This window comes from Bombus bifarius, unplaced genomic scaffold (assembly GCF_011952205.1).
Source record: "Bombus bifarius isolate JDL3187 unplaced genomic scaffold, Bbif_JDL3187 scf7180000008213, whole genome shotgun sequence".
In the NCBI taxonomy this organism is placed as follows: Eukaryota; Metazoa; Arthropoda; class Insecta; order Hymenoptera; family Apidae; genus Bombus; species Bombus bifarius.
In genome coordinates this window covers 239,382-261,754 of record NW_022884516.1, presented here as the reverse complement: position 1 = coordinate 261,754, position 22,373 = coordinate 239,382, and the positions used below count along the sequence as shown (strand labels likewise).

General features: G+C 41.6%; 1 protein-coding gene across 2 annotated transcripts in view; it reads left to right on the top strand.

Moving 5' to 3' along the window:
- Positions 1–22,373, top strand: part of LOC117210980 (sodium/hydrogen exchanger 9B2) — a 93,654-nt gene that overhangs the window by 21,177 nt on the left and 50,104 nt on the right. The window contains exons 1-2 of one of the 2 annotated variants that reach the window (XM_033454483.1): positions 8,603–8,960; positions 12,310–12,684. In XM_033454483.1, coding sequence (XP_033310374.1) covers positions 8,632–8,960; positions 12,310–12,684 — 704 coding nt within the window. In that variant the 5' untranslated portion in view covers positions 8,603–8,631. Of the gene's footprint in view, positions 1–8,602; positions 8,961–12,309; positions 12,685–22,373 lie in introns of those variants that run through there. The other variant, XM_033454484.1, reaches the window with a different exon arrangement.

Sequence of the window (22,373 nt, the reverse complement as noted above, 5' to 3'; positions counted from 1 at the left end):
TACGAATATATCAAATTTTTTTTCGAAAACACTTTCTACAGAGTCATAGATTTGTTAAATTCCCCAATATCGATGGCACTTCACTATGTTTGCACATTGACGGCTATCGATTCGATGAAAAACGTGTAATTGAGATTTCAATCGTAGTAAGACGTACCTCCGGAGGAACTTTTCGAGCCGATAAAGAAATGATTATTGCGGTCATATGATTCAACTTATCGCGTTTTTATATCGATCCATATCCAGTGTTCGATGCAGTAAGTTTTCAAACAAAAGCAATACGAGCATGATCGTAATTCTCCGTTATACGTAGTGCTACGAACGCTGTATTAATTTCTATCTGTATAGAATTTACCGAACGAACGAAATCGACGCTTTGAAATTAGAAATTCCTCGAAAACAAAGAATTAATTACATATTACGCGTTACTATTAATTTTATCGTTCCAGCGATAGTTTGTATATTTAGTTTGTAAATTGTAGATAATTTGTACATTTATTTATATTATATTATTATAGCGGTTGATTTATGACGCAAAATATTTCATTCGACTCGATGAAATCGTTGGTTCGGTCTTTTCGTCAACGGTTATTTCGTCAGTTATACGAATAAAATTCGTGCGAATCGAACAGAGTGATAAAGTTGAAAAAAGAACGAATGAAAGAGAAACGATATTTCGGACGATACAACGATTCTGCCACTTGCAAATATTTAAGAAGTTTATTTCGCCGCATATCTATAGTTATAGCAGCTGCCTACCTATTTAACAGCGTAAAAGACATATGTACCCGCTGCCTAACGTGACAACGACGAAACGCATATTATAACGAGCTCCTACACCGTCTGAGCCGCATTTCGCTCATTTTATTCCGCTGTAACGTCGATATCGCTAACTATAGGATCAAAAGAAAAATGGAACCAGCCAATTTAACGTAGTCATCGAAAAATTGTTCCGCTATGATAGCTTGGATTTAACGAAGCAATAAAGCTCGTGATCGTTAATCCGTGAAATCCCGAATCGTATTGCATCCTTCGATCACGTAATCGTAAATACTCTAAACCAGCGATTCCCAAAGATCACGCCCCGCGATAAAACTAGTTGCTTTCAACAGTTGTATCTGTTGTTGTAAATTTTACGCTCTACATATTCTAAAGTCCGCTGTGACCGAAAAAAGTTTGAGAACCACTGTTTTAGAACGCTCTTCACGCCTCTAATCCACTACGCCAAGTAAGTAGGTACATTTACTGCTCCGAATCTCGACTCTTTGTTCGATCGACGTGATCCTATCGTGCAGAAGTTGGTATACGTCATACTTGAACCTTCCGTATCAAGACGATTCTGTGCGTAACGTGATTACCATCGGATAAGAGACGTATATCGTGTTACATATATAACAGTGACTCGGAAGTCGATGCGACGTTAGAAACGTCGTTAGAATCAAGGAAGAAAAAGAAACGAAAGAAAATAGAAAAAGTAAAGGACCTAAATGCGGTGCTGTGCGCGGGAAAATTAAACTTTGGTAACGAACGCCAAGTTTTAATCGCGAGCGTTCGCGAATACTTTCGTGACTCGTTGTACGATAGATACGCAGCAAGCGCAAAAGACGAGTAATTAATTTTCAACGCTGACCGTAATATCGTGCGCGATCGAGCCGTGAACACGCATCGCGTTCCAGTTCGGCGGGAAGATGAATCGCGTCACCGGATTGGATCGGTCGTGACCGTTTGCCAACACGAACATCGTCGTTTTCGACGCTTCCATTTTTTGTGCCTGGTCTACGGCCTGATCTGTCGACTAGGTGCCACTTGCTAGCGACCTTCCGGCAATTAGACACGGAATTTAGGCAACGATAGCCGCTTTAGTCGCGTTAGGATCGCACTGGCGTAACGGGCGCGTTTAGCAAGATGATCAACCACGGCCAAACACGCGACGCCTCCGTACTTCCGATTTGCGTTATTCGAAACAACCGAATTAACGTTTATGAACCACTCACCGATCGGCGCATCGTACGATCGTTCCAATTCCTCGGTGCTGCTCGCTGCCGAACGAACGAACAAATCCAAGTCGAAGATCGGATCGATCCATTTCGAGACTGTTTCCACACTGTTTCGAGTGGTATTCGGTTTTTGAGACTGAAACTTACGAACAAAAAAAATAGCGCGCATGGAACGAACGATCGCTTCCTCTTGGCACTTTTCGATTAAGAGAACGGTTAAAAGAGAGGAAACGGAATGAGGAAAGGGAGAGGGAGAGGATCGATACACTTTGGGCTAAAACTTAAAGACTATGGAATTCGTTATATCGTAACGTGTTCTATAGTTGATAGGAATTCCAAAGGAAGATAAGAGAAAATACATTACCGATTACATACTCTGATAGATAATCGTTTATTTTCAACCGATGTAAGTATACATATGTACGTACGTACGTACGAAACCACGCTGTTTATACGGTGATTTAATAAGAGAAGAAGACGCGAGCAACTCGATCGCCGAACATATCCAAAATGGTTCATTGCGTGATAGGGATAAGAGATGCGGTGAAAGATAAGAGAAACCAAGGACAGGGAAAACATACGGAGAGGATATCGTAACGCTCATTTTCATACGATCGACGAATCGCTCGAAGGAAGGTTTACGATTTTTTATGTAGATTACATTCCTAGTAGGATTATACGTACATATATTTGGTCTAAAATTAATAAACAACGGATAACTTTGAACGGTGTACGAGCTACAAAAAGAGTCTTCTTCGCTGTAATCATCTTTTTTTTTCCAACGTCATACAGAACGTGCAACGATTAAATCAACAGATTAAAAATCAGAAATCGATACCATACGATCGAACGATGCAATTATTTGTTTATATTTCCTTCAAACACCATCATCTTGACGATACATACTTGACGTTGTCGACGATATTTCTGATCGCCTGTGCAGACGATATTCCTGACGCGGATTCTTTAAAATCGTATTTTCTACGCCTCTGAGCTTTTACCGAGAGAGAGAGACAAAAGCTACGAAGAACATAGTGGTTCTAGTACGTACATCCAGCGAGATTTGTACAACTCTTCGAATACACGTGTAGTACGTATTACGGTTTTAGTACGTATTACAGACAAAAACTTGCAGACAGTCACGCAACTTTTCAAGATGATCCGATTACAAATTCGAATAATTTAATTCTTATCGTAATGTATACGCGGCAGCCGACTATCTGATTCCGGATTTTATCTCTCCAACGATATTGTACGTTTTCTACGATTGCAAAAAGTATTTTTGTCAAAGTCTGTGTAAAATCTATCGCACGCGCTTTCCGATAACGCAATAAACCATAAGCACATGACCGTTTGTCAGTCGTGCGAATGAAAACGATTTCGTACTTTAACCTTATTTCGAGCAAAGGCAGTGAAATCGAGATAAAGAAATTCGCCGCTTCGATGCTTGTTCCGATGGAATTTTGTCCTCTTGTATGCGCTAATCCCGGATAATCGAGACTGAAATTGTTTCACAGATTATCTAGAAAATCCATTAATCGTTTAATCGTCGTCGTTAATTATTTAAAAAATGTCGAACAAAACGGAGAAACAGAGTCGTCTGTTCGATAAATTTTATTGAAATTTGTTCGAGGTATTACTCCGTCTCCTGTCAGTCGTGGAACGATAAAACAAAGTCAATGGTAAGATAAATTTCTTGTTAAAATAAAACGGAAATAACAGTTGCGAATACCGATATAAGACAATAATGATGGGAAAATAATATAAAAATAACGAACGAACAAATTTCTTTTTCGAATGGGATGGATGGGAAAGGAAAAATTACGATAATAATCCGAATAACGTATAAGAAAGAAAGGAATAAATCAATCGAAATCAAATAGACGAACGAAGGAGCAAAGGATCGGACCAAAATAATATACGCGTCGATTTTGCCCGATTTAACGCTTTTACGGCCACGGTTTCTCCTGTGACGCCTAACGGTGCACCGTGTTAAAACACAGTGTGTGGCGTTCCTGAGCGAAACATGTGATTTCAGCGTGGCCGTCAAAATGTTGATCGAACGATCGGTGAGAGTAGGAAGCACACGACGACGTGACAAGCGAATCAGGCATCGTGACTAATCCACACGCGACAGCACGCGTAACATTCCGCTGCTCAATAATTATCCTCCGTAATCAACGCAATTAATCAGAACGACGTGGGAGATACACTTGCCTCTGGAGAGACCTAGGTTATCGTTGGCTCATTACGATACCGATAGAAATCGAGTTGCTGATCATCGATACGATCGAAGCGGACTAGAGCGAAACGCGGTTCCAGCTTTCTTCCAGTTCGGTCGAGTTCCAAACGATCTTGCCGTTTATTGCCAGAGGAGACAAAGGGTCGAGAGTCGAGTCACACACACGGTTCATCGAGTCGGCTCGTTACGATTTCGCATTTACGTTTGCGCATGCTAATTCTCATCTTCGAATCGTTTCTTCTTAGAGATTCGATTTTACAAACCGTTACGATTCTACAAGTTTGCCAACTTTCTCTCTTCCTGCTTTTCTTTTCCATCGACGAAGAACAAACGACGGGACCAATAGCAACCATATTACGCGTCTGTCGAATGATTCTCGTTCGAATCAACGATCGAAACAAAATATCTCGATCGGTATCGTGGTTGGGCAGTACGTTGTCAATAACGGTGTAAATAGATTAACATTTGAATTTCTGTTCCATGCGTTTCATTTATCCATTAAATGAGTGGAAATTAAAACGATATACCTTAAATTGGTTCGAGCCGACTGTCACATCGAGTACTTGGGTATTTGGCTTTAGGTAGCTGTGTTCCTGAATCAGAACCGAGCGACATGTAAACAAATATAGAAGCAACGACGCAACTGTATCGTCAACGGTGAATTCGAACCTTTGTTCGACGCAAAGTTTTAGTATGCGAACGAGTAGTGGCACGGACGGAGTAGATCGAACCGTTGTCGAAACGACGCGTTTCGCAATATACGTACATATCGTGTGTGTGAAACGGTATTCGAGTGTGGTATTTGGTGCTGAAGTCCTTGAAAAGGCGCGCGTCTACCACGGCCAGGTTGTTACGTTTCGAGCGCCATTTTCGTCGACGAAGAAAACAGTTTTTACGTCTCCGAGACCCTTGACCGTTACAAAATTTCTATACGATCGACCAGCGAAAACCTTATGGCGATACTTTTTAACGAAAAGCAAGCGCTAACTTACCTCTGAAAGCTGGTACAGCAAACAATTTTCATATTACGAATACCACTGTAACGGCATTAGCGAACTCACGTTGCTCTACCAATGCGCAAACGACTTGTTCTCTCGAAAGACGAATTTTGGAATAAATGGATAAGACGTGTATATCGAAGATAAGTGAACGATAAACTCGACGTAACGATTCTTTCATCGAGGGGAATTTCGAATCGTTTGAAAAGTTCGTTGCGTATATAAGAAACTCTACCGTGTATTCAACGCGATTAACGTGTGTACGAAGCGAGCAAGTCTGTATTTCTAACGCGATTTATTTAAATAAAAAATGAAATAAGGAATTATCTCGTTCGATAGTTAAATAACGAAATACTTTACAGCGCGTCAAACCGCATCGTTATCGAAAAACGAACGTATTTCGTAGATAAGAACGAAATCGCTTATTCTTGAATTAACGAGACGAAAGCGACACGCTTAAATGACAAATAATTTTTTAAATCGATTGTAAATCGAACGAATAAAAAAAAACAAATTTCATTAATATATATAATATAGTTTTAGATTCGAATTGCGGCAACATGATATTTGCGACGGTATTTTTCTTTTTTTTCTTTTTCTTTTTCTTTCTTTTCTTTTTCTTACACAGAAAAATCCTTCCTTTTGGAAGTATACGGTAGGACAAGCGATAACGTATCGGGGAGACGCTTTACGCTTGAGAAAGTATTCCATCGTCTACTTATAAACGATCTGATAACACCGGATTGCGTTATAATTAATATCTAATAAGAAAAAAGAAAAAACAAGAACGAGAAATTACAACAATCGGAAGGTTTGTCGTTGAAAGTGGTGTAGAAGATATTTTAATGGGACTCGTCTGGATAACCATGTTCCGTTTGAAATATTCCTAGCTGTTCGAAGTGTTAAACGCTCTCGACACCCTTAAATCTTCGAAGAAGGAAACAGATCCGCGGATATTATATGGCGCCACTAAAATACAAATATTCGTATATTTAAATAAATAATTCGTATTACATCGTAACGACGTTTAACGAGTAAACGAGAGTGATATGTGTAGAAAAAGAAAAGTACGTATCTCAGTGCGGCAAGAAAACGAGAATTCATCGACGTTAAAGCGTTACCGAGAGAGACAGTCGCGAGTTGCGTTAACGCAACATCGGTGCTCTGTGGTTAAAAGGGACATTTAAGACAGTCCGTTCTTTTATCTTCGCCCTTGTACAAGGAAGAGCGTAAAACGCCAAACTGTCGCAAAGCCCAGTGACTCTGACAATGAACAATTTTACGAAGCTTCCGACGGAGCAGCTCCAGAAGCTCGGTAAATTTATAATCACCGGTCTGCTCTCGTATTCCGAGGCCGTTCGTTCCTCCGTTCCTTCGCGATTCTCGCCGATCTTGCTAAATCAACGAGTGGCGCGGCGTGGCGTGGCGCGACGCGACGCGGCATGGCGTGGCGTGGCGTGGCGTGGCGTGGCGTAGCGTAGCGTGGAGTAAAGTGAAGTGGTGCGGAGTGGAGTGGAGCGGAGTGGAGTGAAGTGGTGTGGAGTGGCGTGGCGTGGCGTGGCGTCGCGTGGCGTCGTGTCGCGTCGCGTCGCGTCGAGGCATCGGTTGCGATCAGGGGCACGACAGGTCGGCTGGGTTAGGCTCGAATAGACTGTCAATGAGGTGTCCAGCTGTGCCCATCCTGTGCAACGCGGTAACAATTATTCCGTCAGCCGTAACGTTGTCCCTCCTTAGCCGTGTTCCAGCGCTTTTTACCAGCCCCACCATTCGTATAAACATAGCGTAGCGGTGCACACTTTGCGGCGTTTAGTCGCTAGTTAACCGTGCTCGTTTCACAGTACATATTCGTTTCCACGCTTCGCGTTTCGTGCGACGATCGACGTAGATTTTCAGCCAAGCTGCCACGATTCAACGAGGCTAATTAACGAGTATTCTATACTTTGCAGACGAGATTAATGGAAACGCGTGTTCGAAGAGTGTTAAAAGTTTCGTCGAAACGGAAGAATCTGTGCGGTGATACGAAATGAACGAGACGAGTCCTCTTCGTTCGAGTTTTACCTTTTATCGCGTGTATTTGGTATATCGTGCGTTCTGTCGTGTCGACGATCTTTGGTAACGGGCGAGAGAATTATCGGCAAAGTTGAAAGATAATAGCTGGTTAGTTGGAAAGTGTAGCTGCTGGACACGGTGGAGCAAGAGACGAAGCGATCGACGAGGAAAGAACAGAGGAAGTAGGAACGAAGGGGAAGCGAGTTAGAACCGGCATCGCGAACCTTGAATCTCGCGTCTAACGAGGTGAACGAAGGAAGCTCTCTGGCGTTGTAGAGCGTCGGTGGAGAGGATCGTGACGGTAAAAGCGGGTCAAGGTGTCGAAGACGACAAGCGGTCGTCGAGATATCGGCGCGAGGTGTTAGCGAGTCTCCCTGGAAAAACAAAGCGTCACGCGACTCTGTTAACGATCTGCTGGCTCCCCTATCAGGCGCGTGATCGTTAATCAACGATCGGGGATCATCGTGTTTGGACTTTCTCGGAGTCATCGTCACGCGACTCCGTACACTGTCAACGGTCGACAGGGGAACGTCGAGCTGTGATCGTCGACCGCTGTCGTCTCCATCGGCAGTCGATCGAGGAAAGCCGTTTCTTCTACACGATCCTCCGACGATCGTCCGTCGGTTTTTTCCTCTACTTGGCAAACTTTGTTCTTTTCTCGATCGCGAATCGAACCAACACGACTGCGTTACCTAGCGTTCGCTGTAACGCGATACGGTGCGTTTCGTTCGTTTCTCCTTGCTCGTGATCCAAGGTGCGCTTGGCGACACTCAAGCCTGTCGAACAATTTCGGTCGCGTTCGGCCAAATAGCAAGGATTTTTAGAAACTTTCTTAAACGCTCTTTCCACCAATCTAACTCGAACTCTACGTTGGGTACATGGATTCGCGTTGCTCCTGTCGAATTCAAGACTCGGTGTATCAAGAATATCCCTGTGTTCCAACGAGAAACGGGACAGTCAGTTGGATTCCTACGGCCAAACTAGACCTTTTCGCCTCTGTCCTGCGAAACATCGAGAAGCTCGCATAGCCGGTGTCTATCCTATCGAGAAAGCTTGCCAACTGCGAGTCGATCATTCGGCCGATGACAACCGATGACAACACAGCTCGATTCGTCTGCATACGATTTAAATCTCCGTTGATCGAGATTGTTCGAAATCGATCGAGTGAAACATCGTGAATCGATAACGACACGACTCCACGTATCGGATAGCTTTTACCGATTTCACCGAATACGTATACACGCACGCCTATATACATATACATATATATATATATATATATATATAGAAATTGGTTTCTTAAAGGGCACGTTCTGGTTAGTTCTCGAGAGCACCGAAATACAATATGGAAATCGACACGAGTAACAGAACGAACAGGTCGACCGAAGAGTTAGCCAAGCGACGCGTCTCCATTAGCGATCAGATCCTCGGCATGGATAATCCCAACTTTGATCATCATCGGCGCATAAGCGCCAGCTCCGAGTATAATTCCGATCAGGGTCGCGGCAAATCGATACTGCAACATGGAAGTAGTAACTATGGTAGCGCGGAGAATATTCCGCAGCACAAGTTCGATCTCGAGAACGGCAGGATCAATGGAAACAGGAAGAAGTCGGCGCATAGCTTGACCAGCTCCATTAGGGACAAGCTCGAGTACTCGGAGGAGTTGGAACGGTAAGAATCTTCAGAATCATTCTATCGGAATCGAATCTGCGTCGATTCGCCATCGTTAGCCGCTCTAAAGCGTTAAACTTCGAAGAATTCCTTGTCCGATATTCCTTCGTTCCGTCCATTTTTCTTTCGATATTTTTCCTAATAATTTTCGAACAGTTCATTTTCACACAGCTTCGAAACGCCGACAATATCGTAGTTTGGTCCGTTTGGGCAAACGCGTATCCTCTCGATGTCGATCGAAGATGACAGAGAAGATGCTGGCAGAGAAGATTTTAGTCGGATTTCTAGCTGTTCCTAACGCGTTGTCGCGAATTTCACCGTAACAGTCTTCGCGTTCGATTAGACCACGTTGAATCGTCGGACAGTTTGAACCCGAGCGTTATAGATCGTTCGATCGTTCGTAAATATTATTCGCGCGAAAGAATCGCGTACATCAGTTTCCCTTATCTTGCGAAATGTATCGAAATTCCTTAAATACACGTAGATACACAAACAACGACATCAATTTTCGTCGCGAGCTTATTAATAAACGTCGATCGATCGTATTTGGTAAAATCGGTATTTTGTTATTATATGAAACGCGACGGCATAACGAATCTCGCAAGTATCTCGATCCTTGATACACACAGGTACGATCGATGTTGATTTTTCTAAAACATTCTCTTAAAAACGACGACCCGATGCGATAGATATAGCGATAGCGTACATACAGAGTACGCGGGAATCTAGAAAAAATAGATCGCGTTCAGCTTTTAAAAGCAAAGTTCGCGGTAACGTAATATTTTAATCCATGCTTTCCAAGGCTCGAGTTATATAAGACTTTTAATGACATTTTATTAAAATAAGCACTGTCCGGTATTGCACGTTGATAATGAGACAACGTCGTACAGTGCTATATTTCTTAATAAGATTAGAAGAAATATCTATGATAAATACAAGTATCTCTTTTATTTTTCATATCGCGAAATCAGTTCGAGAGACCGATAAAAGGAGGACGTATCCGCATAAATCTATCACGGGGAAAATATGTTTAAACGAAAGACATTTTCCTGAACAAAACAAACTTGGAACGTTTTTTTTTTTTGTTTTTTATTACTAAATTTTTTTTGCTAAATATCGCAGAAAACATCTTCTAGTTTTAATACAACGATAATTTCAACGAACGTAATACCTGAACACTCTTACGCGCGTGTAATGGTAAATGGAGGATAAAAAATATCGTCCCTTTCATGGCATCTCGCGCCTTGCATCCAAGCTTTAAACGCTCTTCGCGCAACTGTTTAAGCTGTCGATTCCTTAACCGCCGTACTTAACACCGTACTCGTTTCTTAACGTTGTAACGTATTGTATTAAAGTCGATGACGTAATTTCGTAGTTACAGCAAAAAACGTACATAATTTTTCAATACCGATACTAAAAGATCATCGATCGCACGATATCGCGTAATATTTATATTAACAATAAGAAATACCTGTTAACGTAGTGAAAACGTACTGGTCGGTTATAAGTGAGTGGAAGAAAATAAAAACAGAGTCGGGAACTTGGAAACGCCAACGCGCACCGTCTATCGCGCGCGTTTAACGCGCGTACCTGTACATCGTTCGCACCATCATCGCGATTCTACTGGTCATTGTTTTTCCCCGAACGAGATCCGCGTACAAGCGATACGGAGGCAACGAATGAAAACTATTCGTAGCAGGCAATCCTAATCGGGGGAATTGTAACGGATCGAGGAAGCGTAGTTCGTGATGTAACGGTCGGTTACAAAGCGTGTCATTTCCAATCGCCTTGATAAGATCATAAAGATCATAAAGTCTAATGAGATTGAACGAAGCTCTACGCCAAGTTTCCTACATCGTCTGTTCGCCTGCACTCTACAGGGTATACACGCTTCCGTTAACGCTTTCTGAATTCTCGACGAGCTTTTTTAGGAGAGTCAGAGTCAGAGTCCGAGTCAGAGACAGAGTCAAAGTTAGTACGAAGAATTAGATCGGATCGGCGAAAAGCCGAAAAGCCGTCGAGTATAACTTCGCGAGCGACCGTATCTTCCAACAGAGAGAGTTAACGTTCTTGAAATCAACCGCGAAGCAAATTTGTTCGTTTACTTCGGAAATCGATCGTTCGGTGGTAAAACTTCAAAACGCACGTACAAATATTTATGGCTTTATAACGAAATTCCAATCTCGGACGGATTAAAATCCTAAAAGTGAATGCAGTTTCCATCAAACAGGTGCAGATAATTCTTTAAAAAGACGTGACTTACAGATGGTGGTATTTCAAGATACCGAATCTTACAGTAAAATATCAACATCGACGTCGACGATCGAGATGCGGTGCGCATTTCGCTCTGAAACTTCTCCTACATTATTCCGTTCGTCCCCTGCTTTGTTTCGATTTTCGCTCTTATCGCGAAAATACAATTACGAGATTTTGCTAAAATGAAACTTTCGATAAATACGTAAATATGTCATTGTATAGTCGTACGCACCTTGATATCTGCAATTTCAGTCAAAATCGTTTCCACGCTCTTTAATGGGCAGCAGCGCTGCTTTAAATAAAACGTTCGAATAAAATTATCGTAAAAGCTGACGTTATTTTAATTAGTGCGGAGGGCAGATAGGTAATCGAGGTAAGGTTCATAGATCGTGACTGTGGTGGTATCGTGTATGATAGCTGTGCGCATATTAATTTTTTATAATATACGAATTTTAGGATGCATTGTCCATATCGTCCATAGGTTGCGATGCATGCATCGTCTCCGAGGTTCCGTACCGTACCGGTATATCGATATTAGTTGCGGTTTCATCGATACAGGAATTAGTATACCGTCTTAATCGGACAGCAACAACAACGATGTAGGTTTGAACGCGTAGACCGTAACATCGTTGTCGATAATGATATCCAGACGTTCTTAAAAATATGTCAGCATCCGATCATAGATTACGAAGTTTCGTCAAACGTACTTAGGAATCGACACGCGAATCGCAACGCGTTTCGCAAGCAGAACTCACGCAAAGCGTCCATCTATCTTTGCGTCGATAGCAAATCTATCTATCTATATATTTGGATAAAAATATGCTCCGATTTAATATATATATTTTAATTTCGAAATTACCTTTATCGCCTATTCGCCGTTCCACTTGTTGCCCCAGCTACTCCCCTGATAGCTACTACATCACATCGTCGTTGTCTTTCTATCAAGGTACTTGCCTGCGCTATCTTAAAACGAACGAATAAGAAAGCAAAGAGAAAGAGAATTTCTCGTAATTCTCGGTCATAAACAAACATAACCAAAAGCATAAAGAAACAATTCTACTTTAACTTTGTTCAGGCTTGATGCTTCTTTCAGATCATGGTTGTACCTGTTTTGCGCGCGATGCCACGGTCGCGACGATACGCCATCGTGGGAGCCGACGGGTTGGAGGAAAGCCTGTCCGCAACCGTTTTGTCCGACCTACCGAAAATTCGCTCGACTATTGTGCCTGTTCCTGTTAGGGCTGCTGCTCTGGGGCATCGTGTATACGATACTAAAAGATGACGCCGCCCCCGGTGGTCAGCTTTTCGGCCTCGCCACCCTTTGCTTAGCGGCGCATTTTGGCGGATGGCTATTCTCCTTGACCACCCTTCCTGCTCTAATCGGCATGTTGATCACCGGTATTATACTGCAGAATGTCGGCCTGGTCTCCATCGAAGGCAACTACGTCACCGTTGTCTCCAATTTGCGGTGAGTCTTTCTTTGCTTCTTACTTTTATCTTCCTTCTTAGTTTCAACCGTTTTCCGAAAAGTTACTGGAAACAGCGATTACGATCGCCTTAGGGCTTAGGGCTTTCGTACCGAATAGCTTTTCGCGTTTCTATTAAAATAACGGATATATAAAATATCTTAATCGCGTATCTCCAGTTCTTTCGAGAACTTTCTAAATTTAGGCGACAAACAGACAAATTATATAAACATGTGATTCAATAAGATACGTTGCCTTTGAAATTATTTCAAATCGTTAATTTACCATTTATGCATTTTTTGATCAAATTTCGAGATCGTATATAAAGTAACCCCGATTGTCCGCGTCCATCGCATTTACGATACTCGAAGCAAGTTCTTAAACTGTAATTCTCTTAGGTCAGGCTGTTTGCGACCTACCTACGTTCTTATGTACGTAGATGTCAGATCTACGCGTATACAAATACCGATTATAAGTCCGAGAGAAGATCGAGAGAAAACGTCTTCGTTTTCTACCCTGTTTTTCACCATCTACTCTACTATTTTATGATACACTAACTGTAGAAAGATAGAGAACGGATCGAGTATGTTCAATGTAAAAGAAAAAAGAAAAAAAAAACAGTGAAATATGGAACATTTAGACAACGAACGTTCTATTTATCATCCACAATTAACGTACGCGAGCGAATTTTTTATGAAACGAAAATAAAAGCTGAAAAATAAATGAAATTTTTCTATCTGGAGATATTGGCGAAAATCCGATACGAAAGGTTTAACGCGATCTGTGACGCGGCACTGCGATAACGCAGGGATAATGGATGATAAGAGAATCGATGCGTGCCATGAAACGTTGCAATTTACAAGTGTGAGCCACCGAGACGGAATGTTTGTACTTGGTTGAACGACATCGTTGACCCAACTGAGCTAAGGGGTTAATTATTACGCTGTTGCGCGTGACTACAGTTAGACTTAACTGAGCACGTGATTAAAATCATGTGCTGTTACGCACACATTACTTCTTTGGCTGAATTTGTAAATGGAACTTCATCATTTCGTAATTGAAATTTATTCCACCGCATCATGTGATAATATTTGTTCCTTCTGCTCGTGTGTGCCTCTCCGGAATCGATTATTAGCATGACTGCCGTGTCGGAAATGTATTATATCGGGCTGATGAATGTGCTGTATGTCTGTATAAACGTACGCGGCCGGTAGCTTTCGATCATTTTACCCTGGAAAATAAAGAAACCAAGAGATTTAAAAGATATATCGAAAGGAGTGTGAACAGGATTAGAACGTTAAGGAGTAAGGAAAAGTTTCGACTCTTTCAAAAGTACAGGACAAAATTACGTATTTGCTTTATTTATTTTCTAAATTCGTTGGCTATGTGCGTTGTAAAAATTTCTCTTTCAAATCTCGTGGCTTTCGATTCGTCAGTCGCATCCGAATCGACATTACGGTAAAGCAATCTGCCGACTTGCATCCAAAGCGTACACAGTAAGCAACTCTATTAACAATAGGTTACATCGTATCTCGAAGCAGGAAATATCGTATTTGTCGACAGCGATTCAACGATGAAACTGTCATAAGGAACAATCAATCGCGTTACATTGTACGATATTTTATATATCCATAGGGCTATTGGGTTGGCAACTAAGCGATTGCGGATTTTGTCAATACCACGTAATAGCAAAAAAATGGCAATAGATGTGGAAATGTATCTTTAGATCGATTAAAAATAAGTATAAATTTCGGACTACATAATGTTACATACACGTTATACGTATCCGCGTTATTTATCGTATCGTCGTACACGCAAGCTATTTTAACTTCTGTAGCAAAACCACCTGCGATACGTGTTTCATGTCAAACGACGAGAAGCGTCTCTCTTCTTTTCTTTCGCTGCCAACAGATAAGTATCTTCGATTCGTCGATAACCAACGTTAAGCGTCCATTTGGCGCGATTTTGAGTAATAAAATAAGAAAAACTTCCACCTTCTCGATAATCACTGTTTGCGAATAAATATTTATAATCTAAATTTTGAGCTACTTCGTTGATCCGTGCCGATTAATTTCCTATCGCGAGGTATCGTTCGACGCGAAATTCAGTTCGAAAATGGCGGAGAGCGGGCGAAAAGTGCTTTCAATTTTGGCCCACTCTTTACCCGATTCACGGTATTTCAAACACTGTGGGGCACTTGACGCGATAACATCTGACAATATTGTCTGAAACTTCCGAGTTTCTCTTCCTCCGTTGATTTTTATTGCTATTTATTTAGACTGGGAACGATCGAGTTAACGAGTGCGTTTTACAAATGGCAATATGGAATTACATAGAATTACATGGAATTACACAGATAGACGAGAGACGAGAGACGAGACACGAGACACGAGGAACGAGCGAAAAACACGAAGGAAACTGGATGAAATTCTGGCCAGCGCACAACATTTCGCGATAAGATATAACAGAGAGATTTTCAGTTCGTCGGCTATTTCGTGCGAGAGTGACGATAGATCGATCGTCCGAGAGCGATATCCAAGTTTTAAATCACAGTTTTCCCGCAAAGAAAAATTGGTACATTTTATTTTCTATTTCGTTCTACTTCTTCCTTTTTCCTTGGAAATTTTACAAAATAAGCGCGAAAATATCTGCTAAACTAATTCGAACTAAACTTTCGACACGAATAGGTTGACAATTTTTTATAGAGAACGTTATGACGAATCGGTTACTGTATAAAAAGCTATACGATTCCAGTTAAATAATTATTCGATTCCTCTCTGAACCTTTTTTTATTTTATTTTTTTTTTTTTTATACAGCAGATAGTTTACCAGTAATTCGCATTTATGCATTGAAATCGGGCGCTCTGTGTAAATAAAAAACAATTTCACTTAAATAATCGACGATATTTGCGTCTCCTTATACTCTCGCTACTGTAACTAATAAATTAGCCACTAAAGTGCTTTAACAGCTATAAACATGCAAGTGGATAGTCAAGTTTGTAATTTCCTTTCGTCGTGATGTTTATACGAAAGTTTTGGGGCGCGTAACAAAATTGAACAAACTCTCGTAAAAAGATAGACAGGTAAGTCGAACTCCTAAGATTTCGCGATCATATATCCTGTCCTCGATAGATCGACGTAACTTCTGTACTCCGCTTTAACTTTGTTCCATGAACGATCCGATTACGATATTTTCTTTGACGATTGCGCGATCGATCGTTATTTTCACTCGCGCGTGTGTCGCATAGAGAGCGGAAAGACAGGAGACTCGACGAAGCAACCATCGACTCATCGCGATCATAAGGTGGCCCCTTTTTAATGTCGAGGCCAACCAATGGCGATTGGTTGCGGTCATACGCGACAATGTCACGCGCGGCATAGTAATCACGGTCTCCGAAGGAGTTCACGGAGGATTCAAGGTGTATTCCCAATTGAAATCGCTTTTAATCCAGCTGTTTGCTAATACGACATAGAGTAACCAGAGTCGGGGATCAGGTACTCGCACGGACCGATTCGATCGGAACGCGTGTCGATAAATGTCTACAAACGAAAATAACGTCTTACGAACATATACTGTTCTACGTATACTTTAGTTTTCGAGTCATGGATGTTTAAAGAAAATTAGGCTGAACGCAAGGCTATCGTTCGAATCCACTTTATATCCTTTATCGTCGATCGTGTACGTTCGTGTTCGCTAGCGTTGAATACGCGAATAGAATCGCTAGATGAAACAGTTTCTTAAATCGCGTAAAGTACTCACTGGCCTCGGTCCTATGTAACGAGTATATCACAGGCAGGTATACGCGAGTATGCGCGAGTACTCGCGTGTATACGCGTATATACAAAGTTCCGCACCATTTATGAAAGCGAATGTCATAGTCTTTTTGTCTACAATTTGTACGAGCTAAACTGCCGGACATGCTTCTTTAAGTCTGACAATTACCGTGTCCTACATCGCTTAAGTTGCAAGTATATTTGTTTGCACAGGGAAAATCTCGCCGATAATCGGAAATATTCCGATTCGTTTTGAAATATCAACGACCAATAAACGAAATCTCCGACGCAATTGATATATCTTTCATTTTTCTCTTACTTTGGCTTGGCAAAAGTATCCTTGAAATGTTTGTCCTTGTTGTTTCTACTAAAAGCATCGAGTAGCGGGAAACTAAAGGGAAAATACCGTCCAACTGTTTCACGCATCCATTGGAAGCGTTAAAGATCCGTCAAGATTCACGAATATCTGCATCTATCCAAAAATTTCTTCCGCTATCTCCTATGCTTGTTGGTTTTATGCCGCCGTGCGCGGCAATGTTTCGCTATCGATCGAATATGCCGCGGAATTATCCTCGAAAGAGATCCGACTCCAAGAACATCCATTCCTTGAACTCGAGCGATTATTACACGGTTAACGGTGTAATACAAATGGTTCTACAAATACCTCGATTATCCACTACGGTGAAAAATTTTCCACCGAACGTGCAACGCGACGATAATTCGCGTCAACTACGTATCCCCCATTCCGGTTTCACAACGATACATCACTGACCAGAATGTCGGCTAGCTCGGTCCGACGACATAATAACAGCGCGTGGAAGCGTGGCGTCATTAAAGGCACGTCTAATAACGTAGGATATCTTGTCTGACACGCACACACGCGTTCTACGATACGTATTACGTGAACCGAATGTTGCGAAATTCGCACGAAACGAGTAGCACGCTACGTCGTTGCCCGTTTCATCGATGAAAGAAATATGTACAACGATATTCCGAATCAACGCTAAGACGCGTTCGTTGTTGTTCGAATTTTCATCGTTTACGCCGTATATACGGAACGTTTACGAGCATTACTTTTTAACATTTTTCTCACGAGCGAAAGGTCTGTGAGACGAATAAAAGAGAAGAAACTTTCGCTATTTTTCGTACGCGATAGGATAGCCTGAGTCGGCGTTAGTCGGTGCTTATCATTCGCGCTATTCGTCTCGCGTAATAACAAAACCATGAACGTTTTGCATCGTCACATTGAACGCACATTTTAACTAATTGCAAGATACGTAACGCTTTGTCCAGACCGACTAGAACTATTCGCGAGCTGCTCACCAACAGAAACGGCGGAACAGCGTCGTGTCTACACCGCGGTTCTCCAACAACTCGCAAACAGCTTCCAAACGGTTAGAAACTTATTGCTCGTACGCTGGCCAACCCTTTCGTATGCCGCCTCTCGAACGAATAGCGTTCGCTACTCGCTAAAGTATCCGCACTGATCGCCAACAGCGATCCGGACGCAGCCTAACCACACTACGAACAACTTATTTTTACAAATACCTCGATATAATTATTCGTCCAAGTTGCCGATATCGTTCGTACACATTTGATCAACTGAGTTTTTTAAAACACGGTACGTCGCAAAACACGATCTCTCTATCTTTCTATCTAATTTCATATTCGTAATCATAAATCATAAATCATAAATCATAAATCATAAATCATAAATCATAAATCATCGTTTACGCATATTGAATTGTATTTGTACGCGTGTATGTACGTGTGTACAGCTGTACTCTGTCTAATCCCACACATATACCGCGACATAATCGAGATATCGTAGAACATGTGATTGACAAATTCAGCGGCAGAAAGTCATTGTCTAACAATGTCTAGCGACAGTAGGAGATCAGGATTTTAATGGAAATATCGTGGCCACGGCAAAAACGGGAGAAAACAAAGAAGTAGATGTAGAAGAATAGATGTAGAAACATTTTTTTAACGAGCGACGATATACGATCAAGCAGGAAAGAAGAAAAAATATGTAATTTAAATGTAAATAGCAGATGTTACGCGTCGTAAGTGAAACCGGTTGTAACTTTAGCAATCGGCTGCACGTGGACCTTAATAGACGAGTTTGTGCGCTAATCGGCCTTCCGTAGGAAAACCTAGTGTATGTTCGACGAATGCTCGTTTATAGCGAGCTATTGGACGTTCGACGAAAAACATTAAGAAAAGCTAAACCGCGATTGGATTCGATCGACAAATTCTCCTCGCGAATGTGTCATTTGGCGATAAAACAATTTCAAGCAACGAAATATACATTTTTAGAGCAAAGTACGCGCGGAAAGAGACAAAAGAGCGCAAATGACGGACGTTTCCAATAATACGTATACGACGAGGCTGTTCTAGGTTTTACAATTCGTAAAATATTAACCGTCAAAAACGGGGGCGGCGAGGATATGTTTGACGCATGGCTGATATTCGTACATCGCTTTCTCACTGCTGTATCACCGTGTGGCAGAGCTTGGATATGGAAACGCGTTGCATTACGCGTTTCTGTGTACGTACATACCGCAACCTAGCTGCGTATATCCGATTGCATCGCGATGATATTCGCATCGATATTCGAGCCGTGATTCTCAAGCCCCTTTCCCCAAACTTACCACCATTTCAGAACGCAACAAGAATCCGCGAGTGCTGATAACAGCGGTGGGCGTGGTCCACGAGAGTGGAAAAATCGAAATCGCCCCTGTTGTCCAGTAATATCGCTGCAACGGGATGATCGACGATGGAAATTCGAACGATCCAGGGTATTTTTAAGCTTCGACGTGTAGCATACACGTATAACAGATGTAACGATGTAATAGAGCGTGTTAAGCGGTAAACCATCTTCTTCTTTTCTTTTCTTCTTTTCTTCTTCGAAAGACAGCGATGTGTCCGCCGCGCCTGACGTTTCGTCCAGTTCACGCTTGTCGTCTGATTCGTTCGTTCGTTTAATTTCGAAGAATACGAAAATACTTTTCTTGAGTGGTTATTGAGAAATATCTTCCAACGATATTCGTCCGATTTAATATTGGCGAGTACATATATTTCAAGCGGACGTACGATAGTCGAAGAATAGAAAATAATCGCTTCCGATCTCGATAAATTTCAGCCGGAAGGTAGGAAAAACGTAACTGAATGAAAGATAGGAAATGTAACAGCTCGACGAGCGAATATAAATTTCAAGTAAAGTAGGTCTAAAAGAAGCTATAAAAGGATAAATAAAAAGACAAAATTCTTACGCGTTTACGATCATAGTAAAGTTACGCGCCTTCGTTTCGCTAACATTAGCTACGCGTTTTCATTCTTTTCGTCGCGGTAACGATGTTGACCTTAATGGTAGCAATCATTTTTTTCTTACTTTTAAGAAACAGTCGTTCTCCTTTCTTCTTCCTTTCGTTATTTACAAGCTTAGAAGCTCGCCACACGAGTAAGAGATACCTAATATGCGAACGATTGTTAAAAGCCAGAAACAAAATATACTGCAGACTATAAATAATCGGCAGACCTTGTTCTCACCGTTTACGGTGGACATTTACGATAACGGTCAGGCTACGCCTGTGCCACAAGTGACAATATAATATGTAGTTTTATAACGGTCGTTTGCTTTGACGCTACGTTTCCTAAAAAAAAAAAAAAATACAGACTTTTCAGTGTATCGGTAGCAATTTCTTCCGATTTGCTTTCGACGTTCTACATTTTCTCGTAAAGAAAGTTAGAACTTTGTATTCTTAATAATTTCTTATCGAGTTTGAAATACGTAATAAAAGAGTGTACAGGTTAAATAATCTCTTATCTAAAGAACGAGATAACGCGAAGAGAAACGACGATATTCTTCTTACTTTGAATTAAACTATCAAGACGTTGCATAATCGCCGCATAATAAAAGAAAGCGATATCCAGCTTTTTGTCATTTAGCGATGTAATTAACGATCTAGCGGTCTTAGATTTATATCCGGTCATAAATCACGGCTGGTCGCATTCTCGGTAGTTTGATCGAAAACAAAAGTCCCGCCATACAGTGAAACGTCGTAACGACAAAGTAAAACAAAGCAAACGTGTATAAGCCAAGCACGTGATATGATTCATACCGAAATTAATAACAGGCCAGACCGGAACACATTATCCAAGGCACAAGGCAAACAGCGTAGACCGAGACGTTTTCACGAGCTGCAATCTCAGCGAACGACATGGCGTCGCGACCTCTTGCCAGGAGTTACGAGGAAATTCTCGCCGGGCGTCGCGCCGCATCGCGCCGTCGTACTTTCCCTTTTTCTTCCGTTCCAATCGGCTAGGTCTTTCCACTCTTAACGCCCTACGCGAGTATCGAAGAATTCGCAAGCGCGAATTAGAAAAGATATTTAACAAAGGCATAGGCATAGACTCGTTTGCATCGCCGTACAGAAAATTACTGCATCTTCGATGTGGCGGCCAAGTTCTATTTACAACAGGACTTTTATCCTACGTTTTTAAGACGAAACACGACTTTCAAACGTCACTTTCTCTGTCTGTACGTCAAATTCGTCGTAACAATTTCCATTAGAGCGACAATAAAGTACATACCTCTGTATGTACAATTTTCAGTTCGCGTTAAGCGCACAAACCTCGCGACATTCTGCAATTTCGTTGATACGAAAAATATGTGTGACAGGAAAATGTGAAAGTTAGAAACGATAGATTTACAAAATACGATGAAAACGATCGGAACGAAGAATGCGATCGGACTTTTCGAAGCCTCTCGAGAGTTGGCATTCTCGACTAGAAAACGATATCTCTCCATATATTTTATCGACGATCTAATGCAAAGTACGTTTATTGATTTTAAACTTTATCGAAATAGCGCGGCGCTCCACGATTCGCAATTTTAATCGAAATTTTCTAAAAACCGAGAGTTTCGATGTATTTCTCTGTATGGTACATGGAAGACACAGGTTGGCTCGAAAGGGAAGCCGTGTCGTGCAGATCCTCGGAAAACTGTCAGGACGCTGGAGACCCACCGGGAATTTCCGTACGAAACACCCCGGAAAGATAGGACGTGAATTTAAAATATCGCCGTCAGATTGCTTTGAGACGATAAAACGTCACTTTTTTTAAGCGATACATCTTTTCGCGAACAGGTTACGAGCAAATAATACATTGACTCGTCCTTCGAGCGAACCATCTTGCATGAAATTCTCCTACTTTGAGATAGAAAATTGTACGTTTTGGATATAACATGCAACGGATACTATCGCGAATACTATGTACGCGTGTGCGTATTGGTAGCTACGATTAGTTTTTCCACGTTCTTGGACGAACCATTATCGTAGACCGATTGTTTTCTACGCAGCGTTACAGCCGAGATATTCGATGATCGAACGACTCTTTCCTGACGATTTGCACGAGATATCGCACATCTCGCGACCTGCTTTCGTTCGCGTTGCTTCGAGCACAAGACATCTCTAGCGACCCGATTATTAATATTTTATCGGTTCGCGTGGAATAAGGGAACAGGGAATAGAAAATAGGAAATACAGGAATAAGGACATTGGTAGAATATGCGATCATGGTATACGGATTAATTAATCGTAAAATTAGAATTATATTCAAATATTTGAATCGAAAGACAAGAAAGTATAGAAGCACTTGAAAATTTCTATTCTAGCGCTTTCTGTTAAATATCTGAATCGTTGATAAATCGTTGCTCGAAATTAATTTCTTCGATGAAAAAATATTTTTCATATTTTTGAAATACGTGTAAATTTGAAAACCGATATTAATCGTATTTGGTTATTCGGCGACCGTTGGTCAGAATTCGTTCTCGCGTAAGGAGTTTCGCGGAGGAGATCCGTGACGCATAGAGGTTACTGGTAGGTAGCAGAGCGGATAGAACGCGACATCCGGC